The sequence below is a fragment of the Labeo rohita genome, chromosome 12 (assembly GCF_022985175.1).
Source record: "Labeo rohita strain BAU-BD-2019 chromosome 12, IGBB_LRoh.1.0, whole genome shotgun sequence".
NCBI classification, from domain to species: Eukaryota; Metazoa; Chordata; class Actinopteri; order Cypriniformes; family Cyprinidae; genus Labeo; species Labeo rohita.
The window spans coordinates 25,796,393-25,820,054 of NC_066880.1; the positions used below are offsets into that span (position 1 = coordinate 25,796,393).

General features: G+C 33.4%; 1 protein-coding gene across 2 annotated transcripts in view; it reads right to left on the minus strand.

Moving 5' to 3' along the window:
• Positions 1-23,662, minus strand: part of prkg1b (protein kinase cGMP-dependent 1b) — a 174,679-nt gene that overhangs the window by 14,058 nt on the left and 136,959 nt on the right. For both annotated transcript variants that reach the window (XM_051124320.1, XM_051124319.1), the window contains exons 7-9: positions 23,546-23,640; positions 15,161-15,226; positions 9,551-9,625 (exon numbers count right to left, since the gene is read on the minus strand). In XM_051124320.1, the coding sequence (XP_050980277.1) occupies positions 9,551-9,625; positions 15,161-15,226; positions 23,546-23,640 (236 nt within the window). The remainder of the gene's footprint in view (positions 1-9,550; positions 9,626-15,160; positions 15,227-23,545; positions 23,641-23,662) is intronic.

A 23,662-nucleotide genomic window follows, 5' to 3' on the forward strand; every position in this document is an offset into this window, starting at 1 on the left:
TGACTCTTAATGCATCATCTTTCTACTGGAGCATCAGTGAGTGTTTGAATCTTCTGTAATAGTTGTGTATGAGTCCCTCATTGTTGGAAAGGGTTTGAATACACAAAAATGCTGAAAAACCAAATAATTTGTGGGACCTGAAGGATTTTTCTGAAAAACAGCAGGCAGTATAACTGTTCAGGACAAAGGGACTCATAACAACTATCACTAAAAAAAAAAAAAAAAAAAAAAAAAAAAAAAAAACACACACAAACACAGCTGTGGATCATTCAGGTAACAACACAGTAAGAATCAAGTGTATGTAAACTTTTGAACGAGGTCGTTTTTATAAATTCAACTATTATTTTCTTTTGTGAACTATATGTAAATGTCTTTTATGTGCAAATATCTTATTCGGGTCGGTACTAAATAAAAAATAACATGCATGTTGTATGATGTCTCTTATTTTGGTCAAATAATCAACATTTTACAAGGTGTATGTAAACTTTTGACCTCAACTGTATATAAAAATTATTTATTTATTTATCTATTTAAAAAAAAAAAAAAGAAAATTTCTTGAATTTTTTGCACAAATAGTAGCTTCTCGTAGCTTCATCAAATTAAGGTTAAACCATTGATGTCACATGGACTATTGTAATGGTGTCCTTACTACTTTTCTGGGCCTTGAACATAGTTGTTTTGCTTTATGCAGGGTCAGAAAGCTCTCAGATTTCATCAAAAATATCTTAATTTGTGTTCCGAAGATGACATGACAACATTGTCCCTTTAAGTGTTGTATTTTAGAGCTGGTTTGTTTAGTCCAAGGGGCTCAAGATTTGAAGACTGAAATATTTACAGTGAATACAAACGGGGACATCTGTTCTAGAACCCAAAGTCCCAGATCTCGAATTCAATGTTCTTAAAGTAAAGGTAACTATGTGCAAGACAACTACATAAGTGAAACAACATGCTCAGAAAACACGCAAAACACATATATTGACATATTGACGGATGTGGTATTCATAGTTAATGATATAGAATACAACTGAACTTCTGAAGGATATGAGTAACTGAGCTGTCAAATGGGTTGTACTTGAGAGTGAAAGGCCAGGTGCAAAAATAAAAGCCTTACATAAGCGTCTGCCAGGATTGTGTTTCTCAAGTTAAAGAATTCCATAGTGTACATCTAGACAAATATTACTACATGATGCAAGTAAATATGGTAAATAGATGACATTTGTATATGTGTAGTGTGTCTTGAAAACAAAAAAAAAGTTTCATGGTTGTAAACAATGATATGAATAGTGTTATGATGAAATAATGTGCATGATTTGTTAAAGAAGGTCTGAAAACAACAGTGTTTTTTAATTTTTCTTAAACATTACTAATACTCAAATCATATCTTAATTTAATTTATGGGAAAAATTGCTACTAGCTTGTCCACAAGAGGGCGCACTGGGGAAATATTAACCAAAACAAACAGCATTAAATTGTTTATTCAAGAAATAAAATAACATGACTGTCAGTTTAAGAAACTGCATAATATTTTTAAATTTCTTAACTGTAATTTCTGTATCACAATTAAAATATAGCTGCTTTTATTTAATACATCCTTTCTTGGTACTGCATAAATCTGATGAAAACACATGTCACTATTGCTGAGGCTGGGCTGGTCAGTAGCCAATCACCACTCAGTAATGCATGTCACATAATCAGCTTCGCAGGGTCTCCTCTGCTTCTACATATAAGCTGTTTATGTCAGGCGATTCCCAAGAAAAACAACATGCTAGTAAGAGCGACAGGAGACAGCTGCCCACCGCATGGCCAGCCCAAACACAGTCAACACGCATGAAGTGTGCTCTTGGTGGTGTAGTCAAGAAAGAGAAATGAAGGTAATCCCTAAGTATCTGTTGACTGACAGCTTAAGGCCGATGAGAAATGTGTCCGCCCTATTGCAGAGGACAGGACATAGTGTCCTCATTTTCCTGCGACAACATAGTGTGAAATGACATCTGCCTTATCTGTGTGCTCAGCACGGCCAGCGCAGCCAAAGCAATGTGGAGCAACTTTTGGGGTAACGTCAGATCAGACTGTCAAACTTTTGGCAGATGTGGTGCCAAGTCTGTGAGTCCAAGTCTGAAGCCGCCTTCCACAAGTTCAAGTCAGTAACAGTTTTCTCCATGCAGCAGGTTAGCTTTATAAACCATGTTGCAGGGAAACTCGCTTAACATATAGCATTAAAAAAAACAAACAAAAAAAAACAAAACTTTTTTTTGACTTTTTTTTTACTTTTTAATCAAAAACACAGAAATACATAAAAACTGTAGTATTGTGAAATATTTAAATATTAGTAGAATGGAATATATTATTATTATTATTATTATTATTATTACAAATAAAATTATTATCAATGTTAAACAAATATAAGTACTGAAAATAGTAAGTATTGTACATAATTATTATAACAATTATTTTATAAAAACTAACAATAGTAAAATTAATAATAATAATAATAATAATAATAATAATATTTTTATATTATATTATGTATAATTATAAATAAATATTATATTAATATGTATAATATATAACATTAATATTTGTAATAATATTTATATTATTAAATTAAAATGTCAAATTTTAATAATTTGTTATTCAAATGCAAGTACTGCACTATTATTATTATTATTATTAACAACAACAACAACAACAACAACAATAATAATAATAATATGACCCTACAAATTATCATTACATGATAATTACAAATATTACAAATATGTACAATGTTAAACAAATAAAAGTACTATAAATAATACCAAGTATTGTACATAATAATTATAACAATAAATTAAAATTAATTATAACAATTATTTTTAATATTACAAATATTTACTAGGTTAATAACAATGTTATTAAAATAGCAACAAATATTGTACATAAAAATTATAACAATAAATGTTCAATATTTTTAGTAAAAAATAATAATAAAAATGAACAAATAACAAGTATTATACATAGTAATTATAATAATAATAATAATAATAATAATAATAATAATAATATGACCCTACAAATTAGCATTAGATGAAAATTACAAATATTACAAATATTTAAAATGTTAAACAAATATAAGTACTGTAAATAATAACAAGTATTGCACATAATTCTAACAATAATTTTCAATATTACTACTACTACTACTAATTATTATTATTATTATTATTATTATTATTATTATTATTATTATGACCCTACACATTATCATTAAATGATAAATATTGCAAATACTTACTTGTTAATAACAATGTTGATAAAATAACAACAAATATTGTGCATAAAATTATAAGAATAATGTTCAATATTGTTATAACAACGGTAATAACAACAACAACAACAACAATAATAATAATAATTATTATTATTATTATTATTATTATTATTACAATGTTAAAAAACAAGTATTGTACATAATAATTACAAGAATAATTTTCAATGTTATTGATAATAATTTATGATTACAAATTATGTCAAATATAAATATGGTTAAAAAAATTATTGTACAATATAACTATAACAATGATCATTATTGTTATTTCAAGTATTGCTAATAATAATAATAATTATTATTATTAATATTTTATTAATAATAATAAACATTGCAGTAGTATTAAACATTGCAAAGTGCGCACTCCATTGCCAAGCCCCACCAAATGAAAGAAAAAAAAAATCACTATTTCTAAAATATCCAAATGCACCACTCTATATAATATGAAACACACACACACAAACACACACACTAAGCCAAAGGCCAGTATCCTAGTAACTAATGAATGAAATGTAATTCTCTTGGGTGATAGAGGTTGTTTAGACACTTGCTATTGTGAGCAGAGTGCATTTCATTAACACAACTTCAGATCTCTCTGTGTATTCAGCACTTGAGCTCCTCCACACGCCTGACGCTCTAATGAGAACAGAGGTGCTGAATACACACGCTGACCAGCCGCCATGGCAACAACACCACCATACAGTACATGTGCATCACAGAAGAACAATGGTTATGTTATGACAGTTAGAGATGTTGGAGTCACTGCAGGTGCTGCACCGTGCCATGCTTCCTCCAAGCCGACCGCTGGCTTGGATTTCAACATCAGAGCGCTGTCTAATGCCAGAGTTTGGAAAAACGCACCCATCTCTAACACTGTGCAGCTGGGCTGTGCGGTTCTCATGAGCAAAGAAACACTGTGATTGGGCTGGAAGCAGTCAGATCTGTGTGATGAGTCACACTTCCAGCTGTGTTGGACCAACAGCAGCATACACACTGAGTAAACATAGGTTTATCCTGTCAGCTGGGAATTGTTTATTCATTTTGCTGACTTAAGGACCTACATACTGCGGACATGACAAATTCTTCAGTGGTTTCAGCTACATGTTGTTAGATTTGACAGTCTACAGCTGTTAATGTTCACCTTAAAGGGATAGTTCACCCAAAAATGAAAATTCTGTCTTCTTTTATTTACCCACAAGTTGCTCCAAATCAATATGAGTTTCTTTGAAAGAATACTGGTAACCATTTTAAAAAGGATGCGTTGTGGTTCTCTCGTGAAAGTGTGTCAAAGACTGAAACAGAAGAGAAGAAGTTCTTGAAATGACTCATTATTTTTGTTTTCTTTGTGACAAAAAGTATTCTCATAACTTCATAAAATAGCTTGGCTGAACCATTTCACATGGACTATTTTATTAATGTTCTTACTACCTTTGAACATGTCAGTTGAATGTGGTTAATCATAATAATAATCATAATTTTATGCCAATTTGTAGGGTAATAATAATAATAAAGAATATTTGAATGCTAATTTGTAGGGTAATAATAATAATAATAATGATAATTAAGAAAATACAATTATTTACTTATTTGAGTAATGACATAATAAGTATTTATATAAGTATTTAAGTAAATAATTATATTTGTAGTGATTGTCATTTAATGCTAATAATAATAATAATAATAATAATAATAGTTATTATTATTATTATTAACCTTTAATTAGCATTAAATTATTATTATTATTACTATTACTATTATTAACAATAATATTTTTAATTATTATACAATTAGTTTAAGTACTGTAAATAATAAATACTGTAAATAATTATAACACTGATTGTATAATAATTAAAATATTGTCAACAACAACAACAACAACAACCACAACAATAATAATAATAATAATAATAATGTATTACTACTACTACTATGACCCTATAAATTAGCATTAAACAATAATTATTACAAATATTAAAAATATTTACAATGTTAAACAAATATAAGTACTGTAAACAATAACAACATAATAATTAGAACAATATTTTCAATATTATTATTATTAATAATAATAATAATTAATAATAATAATTATAATAACAAATTATAATGACAAATTATAGTTATTAACAGTGTTAAACATTTAAATATGGTAAATTAAAATAAGTATTGCACATAATAATTATAATAACAATATTGTTAGTAATAACAAGAACAACAACAACAACAATAATAATAATAATAATAATAATAATAATAATACATATTATTATTATTATTATTATTATTATTATTATTTGCTATTATTTAAATAATAATATTATTCAAATGCAAGTACTGAACATGTCAGTTGAACGTGTCAGTTGCATTGTTGTCTATGCAGGGTCAGAAAGCTCTTGGATTTCATCAAAAATATCTTAATTTGTGTTCCAAGGATGAATGAAGGTCTTACGGGTTTGGAACGACTGATTTATTTTATTTTACTTTTGGCTAAACCATGAGACTATACATATATTTAATTAAACTGCAGCCTTTCATTTCATAACCACAGTAAGCAATATTGCAATTATCGTGCTGCCAGATTTATATATTTAAACTTTACATTGGATAAAATAATTATGTTTTTATCAGCTGACAAAACCAATGCAGTTCCTTCGCAAACACCAATTTGCGAAACCCTAATTGAAAGAGTGTAAATTTAGATGTCTACTGTATATCTGCTGTTCATAAAACAGGTGCAACAGGTTTTTATCACCTAACTGGAACCATTGCAATTGAATTGTGTCAACTGTTTTAAAACTGCTTAGAAAAATATGATTTCTAAAAATTTCTTGGAATATATCTCACATACTGAAGAAGAAAAAAGTGACATTGTATTTAATTAAGCAGTTATTAATAATCTATTCTAATATGTTCTAATCAATTTCACCTTTTGTGTTTAATGGGAAAGAAAGTCATACAGGTTTACAACAAGATGCCTGCTTTTTGATAAATTTATCTTTTAATTAAATTAAATAAAGAAATGAATAAATACACAAGACTGACTACATCTACAGGCTCATTTTTGTCTGATAATGCAGCGCTTCAGTTTCATGTCTGGGCTTTTAACAGGCACTCTCTTAATTAAACACGCATCTATTAAAGTCTCTATTTACAGCTAGAGCGCAACAACAATATGCAGCTATATCATTTCATGCATATTGAAACCACCCCCTCATATCACGCAAGTTACCTGCATGTAATTATATTGTTCAGTTCACTGTATAAGGCTTTGCAGAGGCAAAGGGCCTAGTGAGTGAAAATGTTTTACATAATACTTCAATTAAGTATAATTCATTTTGCTCAGATATAACACATTGCAAACACTGTTGAACAGTGTTTACAGTCCAAGGTCACTTAAAAACAATAAGCATATAATTAAAATAAAATTATATTCTACAGCTGACAAGAGATTTTAAATATCATTCAATATTTACCACTGAACACTGTATATCTTATATGGCCACACGAGGGCGCTCTTACATCACTCACTGTGTGTGTAGGCTCCAGGCTTTAACAATATCTTATAAAGTGACTCATTCTATAATTAGGGGTACATTTAGAATTTGACAGTGTGAAGTAAAAAGTTTTCCTGTTTCCCAAAACTCAAACATGACCTTACACAGCTGCTTTAAAACAATCATATTGTATGAAGTGCTATAGAAATAAAGGTGATCTGTAGGAATATGTGCATAAAATACCACCTATGTTTGCTACTGTCCACCTTGTTACCTTTACTGGGTAACACAGTTGACAGGTAACTTAGCTGACAAAGGGGTGCTATTATGCTTTTTTTTTTTTTTTTTTTTTTGAACTTTAGTCAGTGTGTGGTGTCTATCTTTGGGCATAAAAAAGATCTACTAAGTTACAAATCTCAAAGTCCACTCCAAAGGGAGATATTTCGTTTTTAAAAAATCCCTTTTCAAGAACTACAACAAACAGCTCCTTTGAACTACAACATTTGTTTTCCACATGCAATGATGTCACAATGCGGTCCATTAGAATATCATTAAATTAAATCCTGCCCACAGAAAATGAAATTGTTGGGGGGTGTGTAGGGATGAGGTGGGGGATTAGCCTAACTTTAGCGATGCAGCATGGAGAACCGCTTCAATGAGCCGCAGCGTGGCGGGTATAAACACAAACATTGACTACAGTGGCCGCTTCACAGCAGTAACGCACCGCAGCTTGTGCAGTACAGCGGGTCCAAATACATGCCGTGTGCAGTGTGTGGTAAGAGATTTATTCATCATACAGTGTAAATAGCTTCACTTATAACACAAGTGTTTTTTAAAATGCATAAACTTGCACTAGAATAGGCTAGGCAATCAGTGATGATGTTCTTTGATAATGTTAGGCTGCTTTTAGCCTTATGCCGGAGATGGTGACAATGAAACTAAGTATGTAAATAATTTAATAAATCAGCACGATAATATCATGTATCTCGCAGGCTGACGACATGACCCAACACTACTGTAGCATATTATTTACTCTCCCTCCATGCATCCTAGGTGTATATGACTTCCCTCTTTCAGACGAATGCAATCGGAGTTATATTAAAATTTATCCTGGCACTCCCAAGCTTTAGAACGGCATAGACGGGTGTTTCTGCTCATCAGTCCAAAACAAGTCCAATAATATGTGCATAATAAAAAGTGACCCACATGGCATCCGGGTGGTTAATAAAGGCCTCCTGTAGCGAATCGATGTGTTTTTGTAAGAAAAATATCCATATTTAATACGTAAAAATCGCTTTAATCTAGCTTGTGCTAACAGTTGTACACAGAACTTGCTTCTTTGACAAGGGGTATGGGAGTACTGAAACATCGTCTAAGCTGTTTGCAATGCAGTGGGACAGATAACCAATCGCAACACGTTTCGTTTTTCGGAAGGCGGGCCTTCATTAAACCTGGAACTATTTAAGCCATTTGTGCTAGGCTGGGAGAAATGTATTGTAATAATGTAAATTATGTTACAAACAATGCGTTTTTCGAACCATGAAAGCATGTTCTAGTACACCCACAAAACAAAATCAAGACTTTGTAAAAGAGCATAATAGGACCCCTTTAAATTGTCTTTTTAAAATTGATTACACAAAATATTTGTGTAACACTGTTGACAGTCAATTAATCCACTCTTGACACAGGTTTGCTTGTTTAACCAATATTAGGGGAAAGAGAGAGAACATAACTTCTAGTGTTTCGTCTATGTGCTTCTAGAGGAAATATCATCATACTGTGCAAATTATGGAAAGTTTGCTTCAGTCACACTAGATATGAAATTTCTGAAAAGTAATGCAAAAAATAATGCTATACAACACAGCATTAAGGATAGAAAAACAGATAAATGATGAAAAGAAAGAAAGAAAGAAAAAAGGATGGATGGATAGATAGATAGATAGATAGATAGATAGATAGATAGATAGATAGATAGATAGATAGATAGATAGATAGATTATGGATTATAAATGTAACTTCAACTATATCTAAACAAGAAAGCTCAACATGTCTTCAGATATGGTGAAAATTCTAATGCAATTGGTCATATTGGTTTACTCATTTCTGAAAACCTGTCAAGCTGAGATAATTATAGCCACAAGGAGGTCAGAGCCACAGCCAGACATGCAAATCAAATGAAAAACACAGACCAATTAATTTCTGCCATGTGGACCTTCATCATACACCACATGGTCGAACTCATTACAGAAGAGATGAATTCGTATCGCAAAGATGTTATTAATAAAGGGAGTGTGTTGTCTGTTTGTGTAGTTTGTACATATGTAAAAGGCTTTTTTTTATTTGATATTGCAACTCAGAAAATAATTAGATCCCCCACCCCTTTCCCAAACTAGACTGTACCGTATAATGTCCAAGCAAAAAGCACAGGTGGACTCAGGTTAAAGTGCAGAAAAATCTCAAAGATGATTCAGAGAAATGGAATGAAACTAATTTTCAAGTGTAATAGTGTGGCACTTATGTCAATGTGATGTTTCAGTTTTTTTTTTTTTCTTTTTAATAAATTTGGGGTATTGGGAGTGAGTTTGGAAAAAAAAAAAAAACATTTTAGCAGAAGTCTGCAACATAACATGAAAAACTGAATACTCTCTGTATGAACAGCACTTGATTGAATCATACTGATTCATAATTTAATGTACAGAACTCCAATACTGTGATAACATGATCAGAAAGTGCTGGATATCATACTTACTTCGCTTTGGCGCCAGCATCATCATAGCCTTTGTTTGAGACGTCGTCTAGACCTCCAATCAAGTGCTTGAAAGATCTGCAAATGTGAACAGAAAAAAATGGTTCCTTACATCCTTGCTATTTCTAAACGTCTTTAGATGTAAAGAAAGTAGAGGTTCTGCGCGGACACTGGGTTGATTCAAAACGATTTTGTCTTCATGATTTAATCAGAAATTTATACCAACTATGTTTTATGAATGAGGCCTAATGAGCACTATTATAAACCAAAAGGTCTAAAGGTCTTCATTATTTCATTATTCAACTTTTTTGTTCCATACAGTCCATTGTGGGCTTGTACAATTGTTCAATTAATAGTTCAGGCCACTGGCCTATTATTGTGAACTATTTCAGATTAACTTGCTTGAATATGAGCCACAACAGGTTCAAAGCAATAAATGTGTATGTACGTCACAGAAAAGACAAAGTCAAGGTGTACTTAAAGGGAATGAACAAATGAGCACAGTACAATATAAAATCTGAAGTGTCTAATGAAAAATGAATGCTTTATACTAAGGCAGGGGGTCTGCAAACCATCTAAGGTTTCTAAAAAGAGAAAAGTTCGCAACATAGTGTATTTTTAATTTAAAAAAAGATTGACTTCTTAATGATACAAATCAAGCCATCGCAGGAACCATTTGTATTGAATAATGGCATAAACAGACAATTATTATTTAGGAACAAACAATTTGACTATAAGCTGAATAGATCTATGATCTGCACAGGACAGAGTCAATCACAACACAGTGTGTCCCAAATGCTTTTCATCCCATTAAACTTCCAGCCGTTCATCATCGTTTGAAGGAAAGACATCTGTGGATTTCTTTCTCCCATCTGTTTATAAGGCAGAATATGTCTAACATCACACATAGAACAGTTTGTTCTGCTTCTAGAATAAGACAAGGATTTGGCTGGCAGAACTTGAAGGTCTGGGACGAGGAAGGGTAAAATAATAAAATGTCCACATTAAAGGTATTTCAGCAGTAGCAGGTAGTAAAAAACGCTGAACTTTGTTGGCTTTAATAAAAAGTTTTGTATGTAGAACAATTGTTGTCTATATTCTTTAAAAAGAAAAGCTGTTAAATTAATATTTCCAAAATAATAATTAAAAAGACAGCAGTTTGCCAAGACTGCTGAGCCTAATCTCTGCTAAACAGACATGTTAATTTTATAAACCCTGTTACGGGACAATTAATTATATATATTTGGTCCACCAAGTCATACTCAAAGTGTATGAGTTTTCACTTAAATTAAAATGTCTTTTCTTCCCTAATGTCACTCATTTTTTAATTTAAGAGTTTATTCAGTAAGTCAGAAAGGGAGTAGCCACTCAATAAGGAATCATCAATGTGATGAAAGACTGTATTATCTTAATAGTTTTGTGATATTCAGAGAAAATATTTCTCCTTCACTCTTAAAAATAAAGATTGCTTATTAGCATCTATGGTTCAATGAAGAACTTTTAAAGGGGTCATCGAATACAAAGTTCACTTTTACATGTTGTTTGAACATTAATGTGTGTTGGCAGTGTATATACACATCTGTCCTATAATGATAACAATCCATGCAGTGGTTTTTTAATTAATCTGTAAAAATAATATCCCCTTTTTTAAATCGAGCCATTCTCAGATGCCTGTCAGTGTGATGCCGGCCGCTCCCACGATAGTGGATTGACATGAGTCTTACCTCAGACCAGCCCTAAATCAGCTGTAACAGTCCGACTTCCACTGTTTCAATGCCGGAGCAGGGATGTAAGTTAGACAAATATATCTCTGATTGAGCAATTGAGGTGTTGTGTTGTTGAATGTAATTATGAACATAGTGGTCGTCATTTACTCCCGACATCTGAGCCGCTGAAGATGCAGTGGATTACGTTTGTTTGTAAAGGGAATGCGTCTCCCGATCTACATAAATGCGTCTACATAAATGTTCACGCAAATCATTTGTGATCCAGTTTCACCTACAGCAGAAGTGAGTATGAGGGGTTTTTTATGAATCTCTGCAATCACCTTTCCTAATAATATGCCAATTAGCAAGTTTCGTGGCTAAACGCGCTAAATGCGAATAAAGTAAACAATCTCTCAGAGCAGCTCATCACTCCACAGAGAGAAGAGAGGGGCGGGACGAGCAGAGCTCATTTGCATTTAAAGGAACAATCCATCAGAACGGGTTTATTTTTGTATAGCTCATTTTGACAAGGTAAAAAGGGTGTTGTTTTACAGTACCATTGAAAAATTTTAACCAAACTATATTAGAGACTTTTCATTAAGACCCTAAAGAATCATATCAACTTGTGGAAAATGGGCATCCGATGACCCCTTTAACATTCATAGAACCTTTCTTTTGACAATAACGGTTCTTTATAGTTCGAAAAGAGTATTAAAATGTTCCTAACACTAAGAAAAAAACGTTCTTTTCAGAACTATTTGCTGAAAGGTTCTTTGGGGAACCCAAACTGGTTCTTATATGGAATTGTTGCAAAAACACTTTTGAGTAATGTTGACAAAGATGCAGCAAGTACAGTTTGAAGTCCTATTTAAGGTTCAAGCCAATTCTTGACAGGTCTAAGTCAAGTCTTAAGTAATTTTTTAAGTAATTTTAAGTCTGACACTTCTTCATGTTTCCATCTCTTTCACCAAACTATTCACTCATCATTAGCATATCAGTAGTTGAGTTGCTTTAAAACTGCAGAGTCCTAATCCAGGCCCAATGTGATAAAACAGATGAATTTGTACTAATGACATACACCTAACCCCGCTCCTAAACCTACCCATCACTGAAATTGTAGAAATTCGTACGAGGTCATATGAATTCATACAAATTAGCCACCTTGTAAAATCCATACAAATTGGTTGTGAGGTAGCATTGCATAAAACAACAAGAAGGTTAAATTGGCCATTTATCCTAACCTATTTACTTTTTCTCAAATTTCATAGAGATATCAGCAGTTAAATTCACTGTAGAGTCCACTGGTTTTGCATTAAAGGATAAGTTAATTTCCAGAATAAAAATTTCCTGATAATTTACTCACCCCATGTCAACCTAGACGTTCATGTCTTTCTTTCTTCAAGCGAAAAGAAATGATGGTTTTTAAGAAAAACATTGCAGGATTTTTCACCATATAGTGGACTTCAGTGGGGATCAATGGGCTGAAGGGCCAAACTGCAGTTTCAATGGCGCTTCAAAGGGCTCTACACAATCCCGGCCGAGAAATAAGGGTCTTGTCTAGCGAAACGATCGGTCAGTGTCTAAGATTGCACTAGCTCAATGTCACATATTATCTAGTCAAGTTAGAAAAGTGTGATGTAGACCCAGTGTTTACCAAGAGAACGTGCAAAGAAAGTCAAATATCCTTTACAAAAAATGGTAAAACAACTATGCCGGTTAGAAAATGATAGATTGTTTCGCTAGATAAGACCCTTATTCCTCAGCTGGGATAATGTACAGCCATTTAAAGCTGCATTGAAATTACAATTTGCAACTTCAACCTGTTGGCACCCATTGAAGTCCACTATATGGTAAAAAATCCTGGAATGTTTTTCTCAAAAACCTCCTTTTCGACTGAAAAAAGAAAGACATGAACATCTTGGAAGACATGGGGGTGAGTAAATTCAGGAAGTGATCTAATCCCTTAAGAAGGTAAATAGGGTCAATTTTAATTACGTTCATTTGAAATTTGGCATCTCCAGCTTTACACTCCTGCCTTTCTAATGTCATGTCATAGCTTGCTAGTGGTTAAATATCTCATCCCTTAACACAATATATAAAAAGAGCTTTTATTTTTTTTTTCCTCTGTCCTCTTATTAAATCAGAGAAATATTTAATTGCCTATATGTTGCTACAGGATAAGAGATTTAGACATGAGATAGAGACAGTAATATTGTTCATTACTACAGCTGCTGTGCTTCAGGATGTGACTCATCCACCAGAGAATTCTCACATTATCTCATATTTTTATTAGAACTCTGAAACATTGAAACTAAAAGGGGAACAATCATTTTGATGGTTAAGAGCTGAAATGTAGGATTAATTGAAAGCTTTAAATCCTAATGGTTTGATGTTACCGTGATTTATACAGACTTTTGAGTCGTGGCAGCTGAGGTCAGGCAGGACAGCGGTAACCTGAACCATGATAATGATTTGATGGACATTTAAAGTGTGAATGACTTTATATCACTGCACTGCTGACCCATTTCATGATGTATTCTTAGCACAGCCCCAAGTGAAGCCCCATAATTAGTAGCAGAAATGTTCAGGGGGTGTGAACCCAAAGTCACTCACGTGTACTTATATTTCTGCCATTAAAATACGACTTACCTCAGATATACGTTATTTAAAAGTCTGTAATTTCTGCTACACTAGCAGAACTAAACATAACTGCAAAATACTGCTTTAATGCACAAGTTAATGGGTCCATGACAAATATAAGAGAGTCTTAAATGTATCATAAATTTGATCATAAATCAAGCTGTAAAAAATAATATACAATTTTTTGCAGAATTTGTATTTATTTATTTATTTATTTATTTATTTAATTTTTATAGTGTATTTTAGCTAAAAATATTCCAAAAATGTAATTGTGTAACCATCAAGAATAATGTATGAAAATATTTTTCTTACATATTAAGTAATATAATATAATATAATAATATATTCTAATATAACATTATAATGATTTTTTTTTTTTTTTTTTGTCTTAAAGCATCTTAAAGAAAAATCAGAATAAATTTTAGTTCAGAAATTCAAAACATTCATCACAAAAGTTGTTCATATGAATTTCATTTTTAATGTATTGTTTAATAAATTGTTAGAGCCAGAAAAAATGACTGTAACTGTAATTGAGTAACCGTTTGCTAAATGTATCCATTTACATTTCTTTCCGCTAAAAAATCATTCCAAACATTAAAATAGAGTATGTGACTGGAACGGAGTGACAGGATTTCCCTTTTCTGCTCATAATATAACATACTGTTATATTTTTTTACTGAAATCCCTGTGGACAAAATGAAAGGCACAAATATTTCTGTATCCCAAGCTCTACTGCTACAGAAAATTAGCTGTATGAATCAGTGGTTAAAATCCCCACCGACCACAGGTCAGCTAGCACGCAACAACAAGAGTCTTTTAATGAGCATTACCATAAACCCCTGACTGATGACAGGACTGAGATAATGGTCTAATTCCTGCAGTGAGAGTGAAAGTCAGTTTGCATGAGAGGTTGCTTATTATATCTCTTCCTTAGACCGAAGTAAAATCAAAGTCTCTGGAGTACGAGTCGAGAGGAGGTCTACGAGTCCTGCTGTGCAGCAAGGCATTGTGCTCCTACTGTTTTGTCACACGCTGTGTCACTCAAATGAGGACATAGTTTGTTTCCTGACAGTCTGCTGTCTAAGGATAGCAAATGAGAAGATACGGCTCCCTGTAGTTAACTGGCGTAAACTAGCATGAACTTGCCGCAGTGAAAGGCGTATGAGGTCGTTAGAAATTAGCAGCGGTAATTTAGTGAGCACACAGTGGAAAAGATGAAAGACTAATCAAATTTCACAGCATCAGTACACACACACACACAACTCACTCTCTGTCAATGACGAGGCAGGTGACAGCTTCAGCGGCAATGACATTAGCCGTCCTGATGTCTTCTCTGTGGAGACACAAAGAATACATGTCAATCATACACAGTCAAAATCTGTAATGTATTCATTTTTGATGAATTACACAATATGATATCATTTTATTACAGGAGAAAAGGAAAAGGGAACATATGTAACCATGGACCACAAAACCAGTCATAAGAGTACATTTTTTGAAACTGAGATTTATAATCTAAAAGATAAATAAATAAGCTTTAAAAAAATAAAAAAGCTTTCCTCTGATGTATAGTTTGACTGAGATACGTCTATTTAAAAATCTGGAATCTAAGGGCGCAAAAAAAAATCTAAATATTGAGAAAATCACCTTTAAAGTTGTCCATATTAAGTTTTTAGCTATGCATATTACTTGTTTTGATATATTTACAGCAGGAAATTTCCAAAATATCTTCATGGAACGCGAACATGGAAATGATTTTTCGCATTAAAAAAAAAAAGATTATTTTGGCCCATACAACGTTTTGTTGGCTATTGCTACAACACTGTAAAAAACAAATTGAGGTTTCAACTTAAAATAATTTGTTACCCCGCTGCCTTAAAATTGTAAGTTTAGTCAACACAAATACCTAAGTAGTCACTTAGTACAACTTAACATTTCAAGTTGACTAAACTTATTTGAGCTGACTAAACTTAAAAATTTTAAGGCAGCGGGGTAACAAATTATTTCAAGTTGACTCAACATTTTTTTTTTTTTAAGTGAAATATACCAGTGCTACTTATGACTGGTTTTGTGGTCCAGGGCCAAGTACTGTCTAATAAATTAGTTTGTTTATGTGCAGCTTGCTACATTATATTTTTATTTTTTTATTAATCATTCTGTTCTATGGCCAAGGGTTTTCATATAGAAGAATGACTTTATATATTTGCTTGACTGTGGCTTATTCAACCAGATTTTGCAGTTGGAACTATGGAATTGTCGAGTATATTATATAATATTTGTTTTATGGTTTTGAAGTGTCACATAAACTGAAATTTATCATTCATATGTTATGAATATTCATCTTTTTTGGTTTGTGAACAAAATGAAATGTGATGGTAATTTAATATAGAGACATTTTGGTTGAATTCCAATCAGAAATACTATTTTGTGACATACAGTTACTGCAATACAAAATTATATACCACCATTATGCAATCAATAAGTTTGTTTACACATAATTTCAAAGTTTGATTTTGATTGAAGTAAAAATGTTACAGTGTCATGTAACATTTTAGCCTGACTGAAATCATACCAGTCCAATTTTTGTAAAGTCGGGCTAAGACCATATAGAGCAGTAGCTCAAAAAGTCAGAAACAGTGTGCGATTTAATCCTTCGCATAATTTAATCTACTAAAAAGACTCACTCAAGCTTGTTAATAATTGTGTATGTAAATGTACTTAATAAGAGGAAAACAACAAATCAAGATCCATTATACCATTTCAGAAAAATTTGCATCCATACAACATAATTCATCCTAATCAGTGACAAATGGAGCAGTGTTAATCATCATCCATTATTATTTTACAGCATTTTTCACCACGTGGCACAGCGTAACCAAAACATTTATCTCGCTGTAAGGTTTCTCATAACACAAACACACGTGGCACACAACAGCATCTGTGGCATTACATAGAATGGTTGCCCTCTGTGTCACTGAAGTCTTCCCCACTGCAGTGTGACAAACATCCACAGGAAGTGAAGTCCAGGTCTACAAGAAGGATGAAGGCATAGACTGGTCTCTTTGTGGATGGCCTGAACTTCAACACAGCCCTGCATGTGTATGTTTTGTGTGTGTTGACCAGATTTCCAAATGACAGCTCCAAGCAGCTGCACAATGCCAGTTTACAATAACCAGGTGGGAAGGCTGATTGCCTTCACACACAAACAGGAAGTGCCTCTTAACTGTTAACCCGGGCTCACTGGAAAAACGTGCATGTGGTGACATTTCTGCAAATGAAATGCCACATTCAAACTGAAATGTTCAGTGAGTGGAGTTTAAAGCTTGTTCAATTTTATCCAAAACAATCTGGCAACGTTTTATGGTGTTGGTTGCTGTGCATATTGTGCCAGTTCGGAAATGAAATCTCCGGTGAGTGGTGCTAAAAGATTAATGCTCTATTAAGTTTGACAATAACGTAGTACCTACATTAAACTCAATCCTAAAACAGATGTTAACAAAAGCCAACAAGAAATAAAAACCGCAAGTGCAGTGCTGTACCGGGTGAACTACTGAGCATGTTTACCACATCAGAAAAGGCACATATATGGAGCTGGGTTTGTGATGCAAACATTAAAATGTATTAGTTTGCACTATGGTAAAAGTGTTTTGAACAATAACGCAATACCTACACCAAACTCAACCCTAAAACAGATGTCAACAAAAGCCAACAAGAAATAAAAACACATTTGCATATATGACCATGCCATCTTACCTTGACACTCCAAGTCTCCGAGCCTGTTTATCAAGTTGTTGATATTGAGTATAGGTGAAATTTGAGTTTTTTTTAAAAGTGCAGGTAGAGTCATGATTTTCCACTGAGACTGTGTTGAAAAATCACAAGACATTAAAACTGCTGTATACTAAAGCAGGCTAGTATTATTGATCATGCTTTTTGAACAAACCCAAACTACAAGTATTAAAGGGAATCCTGAGTATTAAGACTTTTATGGCTTAATATAACTTAAATGATACATGAAATCATGAATTACATGAAAGATTTACGTTATTTAAAAATCTACATCGTTTTATACATATTTTGGATAAGGGGGGGCTATTGCTATTTTTACCGCAACACAACTGAGAATACACAACTCAGAAAATAAAACAGTGATACAATGCCACATTGTGCGGCTTTTGGTTGTAATTTTCAGTCAAAGGGCAACAAGAGAAGGGATGTAAGTCTTCACTGCTTTTCTAGAGATAAGAAAAGGAGAAAAGAATGGCAAGATGCTTGTAGTCGAATAAAACTTCCTAAAAATCTGCGTCTTTGTTCTATTCACTTCATCCCTGATGCCTTTGAGGATTTTAGTAGGCCACAGCTACTAAACAGCCGAGACATGAAACGCTAGATGCCATCCTGGCAGGATATAAACATGTCAAACCTTGTCATGACGCCGCAGCCACTAAAACAGTTTCTCAGCTGGGATGTCACTTAATATCTGGGAGTGTTTAGACTTCTTGTGGGGAAAAAAATCGATGGTGCAGCATTTGGTTTAAGCCTACGCTTATATCCATCACCACCTGTTAGCTTTTTCAGTAGCTGTGGTCATCATAGTAGTATTTTACGTTCCGAGATGTGTTAATTAGCAACAGATAGCACCAGTAGCTTACAAAACCATTTGATGTCATCAAAACAATGGTGCCCACCATATTCTAAAATATGTATAAAACAATGCGTCTTTTTTTTAAATAACATACATTTTTTCATGGGTTTTCTACTACATAGTTAAGTAAGATATATAATTTATGTTACAGTATATAATGCCATACAAGTCTACCTGGGGTTCCCTTTAAACTTTAGGGTAGAACTCATCCTGTTTATGCTAAGGACATGAATTTTACCTCAAATCATGCAGTTCGTTAAATTCCATGGCACCTGCAACACACGAAAACCACTAAGACCACTTGCAACTGCGTAACAATTCCCTGACAGCCACCCACAACACCCTTGCATTGTGCCAGAGAGTTTTAAACAGGCAGGAACCACTCAAACAAGGAGCAAAAATCATGGTGCATCTTTACAATTACATTGATTGTTCTTTAAATTGCAGATTTGTTCAGCAACTTTACAACACATTACAAGGACATCAAGAAAACCAGCTGCAGACAGTAAACCACTTATGTGCAATTACCTTAAAAAGCCAGTAATTTGGCTTTTATTTTTATGATGGATTGGTGCAATGTTTTTGCTTTTATGCATTTGAAAAGAGACAAAATAAATCATAAAGGTAAAATGTTTCCAGTTTCCAATGTTTCTGAACATTTCAAATATGACCTTTGTACAATACAAGGACAAAAGCTGTGACACGCCACCCTCATCCTCGACTTTGACATGTGGGTCTCCAATTAGCACCATGCAGTTGTGAATATTCTTCACTTTCCAGTGGACAAGTCTATGTTTAGGGTGTCATTAGTGTCCGCTGTCTTGAGACCCATTTGCATGTGCTGGAATTCAACTGCCTCAAACTGGCTCTCATTAGATATGATGTTTCCCGGCACAACTGTGAAAAAGATAACTCCCATTGAGACCGAACATATCAGAGGTGCCACAGCTCTTGCGAATAAGGTCCAATTATAACACCTAAAGTGATTATTACATCAGTCTTCTGCAATTCACATCACAGCTACACTTATCACATCAATCGCACATGAGGATAAAACTGCCACTAAGAAAGTCCAGTACCAGGAAACATCCTTCAATTACCACACCACACTTCAGAAGCAGAGGGATGTCTTTGAATGCTGTGACAGCATTAGGTGAGGATAGAGTCAAAGAAAGACAGAGAGAGGTTAAAACCAGCCAGCGCAAACATGTTTCAGCTGTCAGTCAAAGTCTGGATGTAGTGAGCCTATATGACAGCAAGTGTGGGGGGAGCTTTATGAAAGAAAGGTCTGAGCCGTCAATCAAGCTGGAAGAATAACAGGATAAAGTGACACAACGAGAGGTTCTCAGAGAAACCGAAACCAAGGTTAACGTTCCGCTTGTGGTGCATGAGATGTCTTCAATGTAGCACTGTAATTATAGGTTAGTGCACTCAAAAATAAATGCACGATAGCCCTTGTTCATTGTATGTTTTTCATATATGTAAAAAAGCAATGTGAATATTATCAGTTTGTGTTCAAAGCAAAAGGAAATTAATACAGAGTTTGAACAATATATGGGTAAATGAAAATAAAAGTTTTATTTTTGAGTGAACTAAAGCTTTATGTGGTAATTAACATTAAAGTATAGCTGAGATTTAGCTGACAAGGAAATAGCTCTGATATAGCAATGCTTTTAATTTTCTGGGAAATTTAAATTTACATAAATGTCTTTTCAGATGCATTCTTACCAAAAGAGCTTCCAATAAACCCACTTTGTATGGTGTATTGTAAGTGAAAATGAATTGTTATGGAAGCCGTTTCCACCACTGAATATTTTTTTTTAAAAAAAGGTAACAATTTAGATTTTTGAATCTGAATTGCGAGTTATAAAGTCAGAATTGTAAGATATAAAGTTAGAATTGCGGGATATAAATTTAAAATTCTGAGATATAAAGTCAGAATTGTCAGATATAAACTCACTTTATATAAACTTATACAAACTTTATTTCTCACAATTTCAAAATTATATCCCACAAATCTAAAAAAAAAAAAAAAAACTTAAATTGTGAGTTATTAAATCAGAATTGCAATTCTGGAAAAATTTCAGTCTTTTTTCCCCTTATAACTGGACTTTATAACTCGCAATTGTACAAGTGTATTTATACATGGTTGTATATGTTGTTCTATTAAATAGCATTTTCAATAAACTGTAAAACTTCTATTGTAATTAAAGTATTAAAAACGTAATGAGAATCGCCTTTGAGAATAAATAATAAATGTGGTAATTTGGGATAAGGAAATGCTTGATTGCCATGAAAATAATGTCACATTAAAATGTCTTAATGATCTTTAAATAGGCCTAATTTCATTTGACTCTAAGGTGATTTTGGTAATGTGACCCAGACATGTTTTCATTAGATCCACCCAAACAGTGGTCCTTGATCTGAGTGTGTTTGCATACATCCCTTCCGGTGTGTAAACTTCAGAAGAAGACAATTATTCTAGGTCTGGTCAACATCTCCTTAACTGGCAGCAAATGAATTGTTTTGACTCAACAAGGTGTTTTGCTTAAGAGGGACATGAAAGTTTACTTAGCATACAAGCTGTTGCACATCAAAGCAGTGGACAGCCTTTAATCCACAAGACCACAGCTATTGTTATGCCTGTTACTTAGTCAAATCCCAGGCAGCTCCCATAGCACACAAACACGACTCAGAACGGCATAAAAATATTGTTTAAGATGAAAGACTGACTTGATCCACTTCAACAAAGCACTGATTGATTTGCTAAACATACTAGCATTCAGAAAGGAGAAAAACTAAACAAACAACAACCAAAACACAAACGCAAGATTGTGTACTAATTAAAGCTGAGAGTGAGAGGTGAGATCAAAGACATGAAGATCAAGAACACACATTTGTAGGAGTAACACCTCTTCAGGCGAAAACTAATACACTACACAGCATATTACAACTCATCAGCTTGGTTGTCCTTGGGCTCAGATCAAAGCGAGAGCCATCTAACTAGGTGGCATTGTGAATAGAAACAGTAACAATTGATCAATAGATCACTCAGCGTATAACTATAAATATACAGCCGATTAAAAAAATGCACATGCAATGATAAAACCTTGCCCTTATAATATTTCCTATAGTAAAAATAGATTGTGCTTAAATTTAATAATAGTCTACATATATTGTAGCTAATAAAACTGGTAATTAGATACTATCAATGCAATCAAAAACAGAATTAAATAATTATTTAAATTAACATTACTAATAGTTTATTTTTAAGTTAACTTATAAATATACTATTGTATGTTTATGATAGATTAATGTTAATTTATAGCATTTTAAATGTTAAAATGTATACATGTATTAAAAATGACATCATCCAAGATTAATAAATGCAGTGAAAGTACTGTTTATTGTTAGCTTTACATTTGTAAAATGTCACATGGTTAGTCGAATATGTTTTTTTTGTGACCAAAATTGTTTTTTGATGTGAATTACTGGCTGTAGAAACAATGAAAAAGCTGAAATTCAAGAGTCATTTGAGACCAAACACTCAAGCTAAAGCTAAAAAAAAAAAAAAAGTCTAGATTAGTTTCTCAGCTATATCTGTACTTTTGATATCAGAAAGCTCAGAAACAATATTTCATTTCACTTGTGCATTGAAGGATGGCATAGTGTACTGAACCAGAGGCACTTCTGTTTTAGACTTCTTGAACGTTGGAGATCAAAAGCAAAGAAAGTATGTCTTCCTTGAGCCAAGATTTCATCAAGAGCTCTCGTCCCATGAGTCCTGCGGTCGTAACATATCCTACCACTCTCTCATTCAAGTTAATCCTAACAAATATTAATTTTCCCAGCACGGAAATCTGCAGGCTCTTTATTTCGGTCCATTAGCAGCTTGCCCTTTTTTTCAGGGTCGATGACAAGCTCAATATCGCAACACAGCTGTGCAACAGCAGCCAAGTGCATTGATGCATGCTTGTTAAATGGGAAAAAAAAACATTGTAGAAATCATTTACTGTGTTTACTACTATTCATTAGGGTAATTGCCCAACAATAACAATAAAATAGATTGTTGTTTGTCACATCCACGACCATTAATGCTCTAACACTTCCTCTGCTCTCCACTAGGGGTCCCCACTGCATACGTTCTATCAGCGTCCCTTGCAACAGATGTTCAAAAAGTTTCAAAACTAAAACAACCATGTGGAAATAAATGTGTAAATTACATCTAAAAAGCATCTCTTTGCTCAGCAGGAATAACTCACTTGAAACACAAATCGAAAGCCATAATGGAAGCTGAGTGAAGGTGCCTGCATTTGGCCTCTATTGAATCAGCAGCAGTGGGATTGTGCAAGAATATGGAAATAGAGCGGAGGATGATGTTCATAACTGGTCGGCTCTGTGAGAAATATGAGGTGGGGAGGACTAGATGTGCATCTGACTGTTCTGACACAACCGGTCTCATCTTCTTTTCAAATTAGCTCTACTCCCAGTCCATTAGATGGTACCCTTGCAAATAAAGCCTCAAATATGACAGGCATTTTCATATAAGCCCATTTCAAATCAGGTTAAAAGCCAAATGAAACGCAGTTCACAGCTCACTTCCATAATGTGAAATATTACCAAGTGAAGCAGAAGAAAAAATGTAGAGGAAGACTTCACAAATAAGAGGTATCTGTGATTTGGAAAAGTAAGCTGCTTCAGAGGTGGAGCAAGTTGATTATTATGATTTATTTCAACATGAATCAGGACTGTGCATTTAGGAAGCATTTTGTTTTCGTGTTAAGTTCAAATGCTTTCTAAAGTATTCCCGTAGCGAGTTGAACACAAGTCAAAACAGATGCTTTGTTTGGATGTGCATTTGATTTTCCTCAGTTAACAGCCCATTAGGCTGTCCCTGCAGCAAACGATCCATCGAGCACATAATTGATGTCAATGCTTGCTTTCGTAAACATGGACAGCGGCCAGCTGCGATTGCAGCGCTGTAAGTAGTGTGCAAAAATTTCTTACCCTTGAAGGGCTTTTTCTCCAAACCAGTCTCCTTTACCTAACGCCCGCAGATAGACAGGGGTCCCATTGGGTGGATCTTCTCGAGTAACGTTTACCTGTAAGTACAGATAATTGATT